The following is a 9,668-nucleotide window of genomic DNA, read 5'->3' as shown; positions in this document are numbered from 1 at the left end:
TCCCTGGATCGCACTGCCGAAACTGATTCTTGAAATCAGCCATTGTGTCTCTCATTCACCCATTCTCATGAGCCACTACGGCTTCTGTTCATCTCAGCTCACTAAGCTTCTACGACATCCACTGATTTTCTTGCACAAACCGTATATATACCATTGTAGACTCACATCAAAGCATTGTAAATTCCTTTGACCTCATCTGACAGGCTATTACGGGATAGTTACAGTCACCAAGTAAATTTATTAGTTGAGCCAAACTCACTATTCGACTGTAGATTCCACTGTTTCCACCACACTCCTACTTTGTCGAGTTTATTCACTGACCTCTGTCATTACGAGGGATCGTAAATCTGGAAATGCGTGTCAATGCTACGCCTCCCCAAGGAAGGCATAGCAAGGCGCAACGAGGAGAAATGTTTTAATTTCTCCTCGTTTTATCCTCTTTCACAGCGTGCTGCATTCTACAGCACGCACTGAAAGAGGAAAATGTCTGTAGTGATTGTTTTTGTGCAGGAAGGTGCCCCTTCCTGCACAAAAACAATCTCCCCATGACGCAGGCATCATTGCACCATGGTGCAAGGGTGCCTGCGCCGGCACATGGCTGCAGTTTGTGCGCCAGAGCAGGCAAGAGCACATGAATGCGATATATTATTGGAAATAGATTGCATTACTGTGCTTCGGAAGTGCCGCAGCGTGGCGCAGCCAAACGGCTTGTGTTGCCGTGCTGCTGCACGTCCTTGTAGATCTGCCCTGGGGTGTCTTGCTAAGTTGAAAATCACTTTCTAGCTATTTTATTTGAGATCATTCATGTTTGGTCTTTCGAAGGCTCCTAAATTCACAAACTAGGGGCCTGAATTTATAATCATTTTCTCTGGATTGTCCTTATTTGCAAAGAGTTTTTTCCTGGCTTAGGACAGTCGTAGAACTTTCCGGTTTATGTCATACACCAGTTACAAATGTAGTAAACAGGCGCAGCTTTTCATCCAAGAAACATTTACCAGATCATGAAACAATAAATATAAATAAATAATACTCTCTCATTATGTCTTTTTAAAATTTTAATATTTGTAAGAAATAATCATATACATCTTAAAACATTTATGGTAAGAGCTTAGGTTAAAAACTGTTACTTCGTAGTTTGAATGTGTGGTTTAATCTTAGAAAGTTGTAATGTACTGTTCTTAAATTTTAGCCAAATTTGTTAACCATTCCGCCTCTAATAATAAAAAAAACAGTTCAGACTGTGGGCAAACCCAGTAATCGTCGTTCAATTACGACTAACAAAGATGTAAACTGGTTAAAATCCTTGAACAGTTAAAAAAAAACATGGTGCATTTTAATTAAAGCACCTCATCTTTATCGGAAGGTTAAGACAATGTTTTTTTTTCTTTCTTGTTTCTCAAGTGCTTGAATTGGATTCTTCTCTCCGAGGTCTAAGGAAGAAAAAAACTAAATAAGTACACACACATTTAAAAAACAAAGGAGCATTTATTAATAATGTCGCTATTCTGGATGATTTAAAGGGAACGTTTTTAATAGTTATCACAGTAAATAAAAGAAACAAACTGCCTTCGACTCTGAGATTCCCTTTGCAACATTAATAATATGCTTGTAATCTGAGTATCATTTGTATGGTCTGGCTTGACAGCACAGCTGTTGCTAGACAGTTATGTGAAAATCTGCAGGAAAGTGTCTTTGGTACCCACCCACATGTTTTGATTGGGCGGAAGTTGTGCACTTCCACAAAAAAAAGTGCTTGCCATCCACAGAGCTGTGATCATTTTGTTTATTTATCCAGCTGCAGGAGCTTGAACTTTCAGGGGGCACACTCATGACATTACAATGTTATTAGTATCTTAAATAACCAGATAATGTATGATGTTTTTCTCTGGCGGCAGATGGAAGGAGGGTAGTCATTCACTTACATGCATTTTTAGGTCTGGCTTGATGGTACACCTGTCACACCTAACCTTTTAACCTGCACAATGTTATTCTGCAGTTCTTTGCTTCTGCACAAATACAGATACATTCCCATGCTATCTACTTGTAATGCTTAACAGTACCATGCAACATGTCTTTAAAGCAAGACATTTTAGCATTGCCAAAGCTTGTTTTCAAACTGCACCAGGAATCTAGTGCCTGTTATTTTGACATTCATTGGCAAGAATGGAGGGGTTTTTCTATTTCTTATATACCGAGAAGGGTCTTCCTCATTAGCTTGCCTCAGGTTGTTTTATAACTAGAAAGTGGGGTTGGTTTGCAATGTGTTGAGTCATTTGTTAATTTTGTGTTGAGGTCCAGGTATCTCTCACTTTAAAGGGATAAAAAGCCCTCAAAAAATTAATCACATGTAATTGGTGTGCTATTATATGAAATTAGTGCATTTTACTCTATGTAGTGGACGGTCACTGCCCTTCTGAAATTGTGTGCAAGGCCAAGTGCAGGACCTATCCAAGTCATCTGTAAAGGCCAGAGACCTTTTGACATGCACACGCAGTACCCACTGGCTGTATTTTTGGGCACATTATAAAGTTTCGGACACAATTAATTAATTACAGTTATATACAACCAGCATTGCCCCCTGACTGCATGAGCAGAAGCATGCAGTAGTACTGGCAGGCAGTGAGGAGCTCTACAAGCCTGAGATACATGGGTCTGGATCCAGCGACTCGAGGTAAAATGGTGCTTGCATCGGTATCAACCACGCGCTGCACGAGGACCGCAATGATCCAGAGATTTTTCCATGCAGAAACTTTGCCAGGTACAATCCAACCAAATTTCTCAGGCAAACAAAAAATAACTTTCTGAACCCTGGAGTTCAGAACAGGGGAACACTAGTGGTGTTAAATCTCTTCCAGGTCACAAAACTTAGAATGGGACATAATACTTCACTGAGAAGTGACCAATCCAAGTGGTCTAAGTATCTCCCCACATGGTATAAAATTGAATTAAATTTCAATATACTGTGCACGGGCATGATCCAGCTGAGAGTTACCTGCCACCCCCCTCCTACAAGTGTGACTCTTATAATAGTTAGCCCCTCCATACATCAATGATATTTTTTGACTTGTTAAAAATTTATTGTTATATGTATGGTAACCAAATTGGCCTGCCTGCATTAAGAGCTATCATCAAAACAGTTCTTTTCTCCTTGCTACCCCTTACACAAACATTTTGGTCGTAAGATCTGCACGTGCTGCACTCAATCATATCAAGGGATACGTTTGTACGATTAAGATGCATAAAAAGACCAAGGGGTGAAAAGCACCATTGGAACTGTCCACGCCACGAAACCTTTGAAGTTTGCACACGCTTACCTCTGCATTATTTGAAGCTATGGCTTTCCGCCCCACCGCGACCAAAACCTGAAGGTAAAAAAGAACCACAGTTACTGGCAGTCTGGAAAGTAACACTCTCCCTCCAAAAGCTCACTGCAAACAAATGGGTTAAGAAGATTAACTGAATGTCAATAGACACCTCACCGCAGAATGTCATCATGGAACTTGGCAAACGTTTTCTGTTCCCAGGGTCAAAGTCTACACAATGCTTCCTAACTAGAGAACAGTTATGCCCTGCATTTGAACCCCTGCTTTCCCCATGCTGAGGCATTGCTTAAGGAATGCACACATTGCGTATGGCCTTCAAACACAGGTTTGGCTCAAGCTTCTTTAGGCTCTGACCTCAAAGGAGTCCATACATAAACCAGGGCCTCCATGATGCTTCCCAACTGGTTACAAATGAGGTGCTGGGGCGAGGTGCAAAAAGCAGACTGGCTCGCGTGCTTAGAATCGTGCGTTACTGAGTGGACCTGGTGCCAAAAAGTTTACAGATGTCTGTCAATGTGGCACATTCATTGTGAAGCTAAAATTCCCAGAGCACTAGACAACAAAGTACATGTCTCCCACCACAATATTACGTATGGGTTGTTCGTTAACTATGTCTTGACCCAGCAGTTTTCTTAGAAAGTAACTTGAAATTTCAAAAAAACAACTCTACACTTAAGTCTATAAATTACTACTTTAAGATGATTTCAAGGACCAGGCTGGGAGCTAAAATCAGCCATGGAAAAAGTTTCAATATAATCCATATTGCAGTAAGAGAACATTTAAGGCAGTGTATGTGTGTGTGTATATTTATACACACACACATATATATATATTTATACACACACGTACAGTGAATATCTGAATCCACATTTATATAGTAAAACATTTGATTTATCTGACTGGTAATTGGCCACAAATGTAAATAGATAATGAAGAAACCCCTACCTTTGGGTCCAAACAATGCAGCGTAGCAAGGCTGGTTGCAGTAAGGTTTACCTTCATGCTGGGGAATGAAGCGAGAAAACATTTACAGATGGGAAAAGAAGAGAGGCAGCACTTACAGATGGAACTTAATTACTGAGTATGCTGTCCTGTACCCTCATTTCCATTCCAACCTCCTGTGAATCACAATAGGCCGGGTTCATGAAAGAGCCTTTGTTGACCTAGACCAGTGTCTGAGGACAGCACACACATTCATCTTCGGTTCATTAATAGGGTATTGAACAAGGCCACAGGAAAATTGCACAACTTTTATATTTCTTAAAGTCATCCATGTCAACACAGCGACACTCAGAGATGTTTTAAGGCAATGGCCAAGTGGGTGACAGGCACCTCCCCCTTCCAAAGCCCCCCACACCCCCAGGAAAGCAATCTGAGCAATAAGAAGACTTGCTTTCCTTGTGCTCTTTCTCTTCTCTATCTCAACTTGTATCCTTCTTTCTACTCCTGCATCTGATTTAGTCTCTCTCTACCTTATCCTACTTCACCACTTAACATTTCTACCTAATCATTCTGTAGGGCAACTATCTGATGTACTTGTATCTCTCTCTCACCCTGCCTTGCTTACCTTTCTTTACCTCTCTCGACTTCTACCTGCCTCTAGTTTACACTTTCCTCTCTCTGTCTATCTTGCTTCTCTTTTTTAAATCTCCTGGCTCAACCCATAGACTGATGCAACCCTTGAACTGAGTCGCTTGAATGAGACCAGGGTGTCCTGCTGGGCACAGGCACCTTACTGCTGACCTGTACAGTCAATGTAATCTGTACTGTGTGCCATGCAGAAAGGGATATGAATGACACACTAAGTAATATACACGGTAGGGGGGGGTGTTGTCATCAAATAGCACTTGGGGAAAAGGTGTGCTTTCAGGGACATGTATCATAGATACACATTTTAGCACTTGTATCTACTTTTTCTGAAATGTTAAGGTATAAATCAATGATTTTAGGAATCATGAAGGCTTGAATAAGCTGTAAATGGGCTATAAATGTAAAGTTAGTCCTAAGAGGGGGCCCCAATAGAGGTCTTGCCCGGGGCCCAAACAATCCCTAAATTGTCCCTGGAGGCAATACCTTTAATTCTCAAGAAAGAGAGAGGGGCCCTATTAAACCAAAGAAGTAGGGCGCCAAACAGACCAAAGTCGCAAAAATAATCCCCTTTGGCATCAACATGCTCTGATGATAAAGCCCACCCTAAATCTTTGAGGACAGCTGTTACACTAAACAAATGATAGGAGAAAAAGCCATCCCTCTGTGTAATAAGTGATTTGTGTTAGATTGGTGTGGTGCTTTTATGACTAGAAATAACTTTCTTGCTTGTTCTCTCGCACTGTACTATTTGGTTTCTGCTCAATAACTGTTTTTATGCGATTTTTGTGGCTTGTAATATTTGGACAATGTATTGACATTTGTATGATTATTTAATTGCTTTTTACACATTGTAGAATTAATTTAGCTTTTTTTTGCACATTGATATTGTATATTTATCATCTACCTCATATTTGTTGTCCGTATAACTGTCGTATATATATGTCTTTCTCATATGCCTTCTATGTTAAGCGCTCTGATACCCACGGGTCTTGTTCGCGCTATACAAAACTTTATAATAAATAAATAAATAAATTGTAGAATTAAGTTTTCTGTATAACATATATGTGGTTTTACGTGTTTTTAATGAATGGAAAATAAATATGCAATGTTCAATTAACCCATATTGAGTTTTTGGGATTTGTGGGATTCACGTTGTTTTTGTTTTGGTGATAAAAAATTCTCTTTTGAATATGAATGTGATGTGGTCGTAGCTACACAAAGGGGATGGGTTTTGCGACTTTGGCAACACCTTTAAATCAAAAGTGTCCAACATTTGTCCACGGGAACCAGATCTATTTTCATTTAATTTGTTATTTAAGCAATAAAAACATTCTGCTTGAGTTCTAGTAGTGAAATAGGCATAAGTCCACTATCTTTGTGAATATCATGCATTTCCAAAAGTACATTAAGACCACACACTCGACTTACAGAGGTAAATACATGTGAAAAAGCAAATAGTTGTAACTTGCACGTGCAGGGGTAGTTTACATACGCCGGTATTCAAATCTGTAAATGCCCAGTGCTGTATTTAGAGATTGGCAGATGGGATAACCCATCAGAACGAAGCAGCTATCCTGTTGGCCATGTTACAGGTGCTATAGACGATAATGCACTTGCAATACAGCGGATTAGACACCCGCCATCTTTGAGACAGGAGTTCCCATGCACCAAACTCTAAATAAGGCACTTTGTAAACTCTCTCCAGTGCTAAATGTGTAAATAAATACGTACCGGGACCCACATCAGGAGGCCACTTGCACCGCCCATTGCCGCTGCCAGTTCTGCCAACTACAGTAACAACCAAACTACTAACCATCACACTCATACAAGTGTGGCAATTCTAACTATTCCAAACCCCCAAACCTATAAGAATGTTTTTGGCTGCAGGTATTTGTAATCTTAATGCATATTGAATTAATAAACAACTGTTGTTGTGGTGGTCTCCAAAGTAGATAAACAGCGCCACCATGTGGCAGACTGTCATAAGCTCGGTGCTGGCAATTAAGTGCTAGGGGCCGAGCACAGGAAACCACCAGCTCAAATTAAGCACTGGCTCACTCCTTTATATGCAGTGTAGTATATAGATCAGAGAGACATACCCCAATTCCATCCATCACCCTTCCTTCCCGACCCCCACCCAACTCCCAGGGAACAAGAAGGAGTGCAAGGAGCGTAAACTCAACATGTTTCCGAAATCATACCTCAGCATGGCTGCCAGGAGACAAGGTCTTCTTGCACTTCTCGCATTTCAAGCACGGTCTGTGCCAGTCTTTGCCCAGGGAGGTGACCTTCTCGGCTGCCAAGAGAGAAGACAGGAGAAAAATGAGCGGGGATCAAAGACTAATAGAAATGGAAGAAAGACAGAGCTGTAGTGCTAAAACAGTGCTCACACACAGGGCTTGTAATTACATGGTCCCTAGACCCACAGGCTAGACTAAATGATGGCACAACACTGCTGCTGTGGGCACTGCACTTGTCTCGAGCATGTGCACCCAGACCCTTTTATTGCATGGTCACCTGACTGGTGACGCCTCTGTTGGGTGGGTGTCCAGAACAACACTACAGGGCCCAAAGTGTCCCCTTGTAACAGAAGCCGGCAGAGTGTGTATGCATCTGCCTTAGTTCACTGAGGCACATTGCCTCATCAGTTAATGGTGTTACACAAAATGGTGGTAACTACTCAGCAAAATGGTGGTACCTACTCAGTAAGGGAACTGCGCGGAACAGCCATTTTGTGAAAACATTGGAAATTGATGGATGCATTGGGAAAGTAAATCTGAGAGCTCGAGGGAGGAGCTACGCTAGCAACCAAGATGGCCGCATAAGCTCCCGGCTCCGCCGACCTCCGCCGGTTGCTCATAAATCCTGACTCTCATCCTGAATTCCCACCGGACTCCCGTGCAGCTGAAGTGCGCCTGACTCCAAGGGTGCGATCCCGGACTTTCTAGCTGCTCAAATGACGAAGATATGCTGTGCGCCATTCTCGGCCTAACCCGGAGTTGAAGCCGGGGCCTCGAGTTCCAACCCAGCTGGGTTGGAGTTGAACAACATCGGCTGCGGGACGTGGGTGGCTTCCGGTATCCCGAAGTGGCGTCTTTCTTGTCCGTTTTGGATGGTGGTTCGGTGGCAGCTTTATCCCGCAACTGCTGCAGCTTTGCATATCGACTGCTTTGGTCGGGGATCCGCTGCCCGGAGGCCCCGCTGAGCTCCCGGGGTCGAAGGGCTTGGTTCCCCGCTGGCAGCGACGGTGTTGAGATCGTGCTGTTGGAGGTGCCCACAGTTGTCATCTACATAGCCTTTGCCTGGTGCCCCGGAGTAGTCGACCTCCGGGGTTCAGAGACCTGCCCGGTCGCTCAGTGAGGGACGATGGAGCGGGCTGAATGTACACCGTCGCTACATACTATCATGGCCGCCATTGGGGAGCTCCAAGTACGAGTCACCCCCATTGTCCAGAGGATGATTGTAACGGCTGATATCATCTGCCGGAGGCCGGACTCCGACCCTTTGTTGGTTGTTAATCACGATTCTCTCCCCGCGGCACAAGCTCTGATTGCTACCGAGGACCCTGTGCAGCAGTCAGACTTTGTAATTCTTTGTGAACCCCAGATGGCAATGAGCGAGCCCAAAACTATCGGATGTGTGTTTTGCCCTATGTCGATATCGCCTGGAATGGATGTGACTAGTTCTATATTTCATCGCGAGTCTTCCAAGGACAGCTGGATTAATAACCTGCCCCTTTTCTCTCAAATGGACCCAGAACGCTCTGCTGATTTATTGCTGGTGGGGAGTGAACTTTGTTTGACTTTTGGACTTTGGAAATGTCTATCATGTTATTACTCCTTCCGTGTCGATTTGGAAACTTTCCTATTTCTTGATCGTCCTGTTGTGATGGCGGTTCAAATGGACTGGGCTTGCATGAAGAATCGTAGTGGCCAGGGTTGACTTTTACCGTATCGGTTTGAAAAATGACTTCATTTGACGCGGGACTGTACCTCATGATTGCGCGGGAGGGGGGCGGTTTTTATATGCTTCCCCCCCCTGTTGGATTTTACTTGCTGCTTTTTCTTATCCTGAAGATCTATGGGGTGGGCGGCTGCCGGCGGGGGGCAATGTGACCAGGGGCCTGTTTGTTATTCCCTCCTCCACTTTCTTCTTTCCTTCTTTTAGGACCAGTTCCGGGGCGACAGGCACGCTGCTAGTGGGGATGGGCCGCAGCCATTGCAGAGGTGTAGGGTGGGGGGAATGGGGAAGGGTTTATTATTTTACATTAGTTTAGTTCTATGGCCTTTTTTTCTTCTTCATTTCTTCTTTCACAAGAGACGGGTCGATTATCCTGTACCGATTTTCTTATTTGTCGGGTGACTAACGTGGTCTTTAATATCCTGTATCGTGGGTGGGCTACCTTTGCGGACTACTGTTTTGTCGGATAGCTGTTAGTATTTCCCCTTTAAGTAAGTATCGTTGCCACAATTGCATCCGTCTGTAAAATTGCTTTTAACGCATTGTATATTTGCCCACCTTTTGATGCATCGTGTTAGGTGTATGACACCCAATTTATGTATATTCTCTTGTTTTTCTTCAATAAAAACCTTTAAAAAAAAAATATAAAAAATCTGAGAGCTCATTCGGTGTGCTTTGTAAAATGAATAACATCAAATGGAAGTGGTTTTTTAAAACATTTATATGATATAGCCCCCAAATTACTGGTTGACAGCGAATGTATAAATATATTGGGAACAACCAGCCAATTAGTAA

General features: G+C 42.9%; 1 protein-coding gene across 1 annotated transcript in view; it reads right to left on the bottom strand.

Moving 5' to 3' along the window:
* Nucleotides 1-1,037: 1,037 nt before the first annotated feature.
* Nucleotides 1,038-9,668, bottom strand: part of LOC144780977 (cysteine-rich protein 1) — a 49,440-nt gene continuing 40,809 nt past the window's right edge. Inside the window, exons 2-5 of the mRNA XM_078659570.1 lie at nucleotides 7,115-7,209; nucleotides 4,269-4,326; nucleotides 3,315-3,362; nucleotides 1,038-1,430 (exon numbers count right to left, since the gene is read on the bottom strand). Coding sequence (XP_078515696.1) covers nucleotides 3,322-3,362; nucleotides 4,269-4,326; nucleotides 7,115-7,209 — 194 coding nt within the window. The 3' untranslated portion in view covers nucleotides 1,038-1,430; nucleotides 3,315-3,321. The remainder of the gene's footprint in view (nucleotides 1,431-3,314; nucleotides 3,363-4,268; nucleotides 4,327-7,114; nucleotides 7,210-9,668) is intronic.

The sequence above is a fragment of the Lissotriton helveticus genome, chromosome 9, assembly GCF_964261635.1.
Source record: "Lissotriton helveticus chromosome 9, aLisHel1.1, whole genome shotgun sequence".
NCBI classification, from domain to species: domain Eukaryota; kingdom Metazoa; phylum Chordata; class Amphibia; order Caudata; family Salamandridae; genus Lissotriton; species Lissotriton helveticus.
Note: the sequence above shows the minus strand (reverse complement) of the source record. Positions and strands in the feature narration are given on the sequence as shown.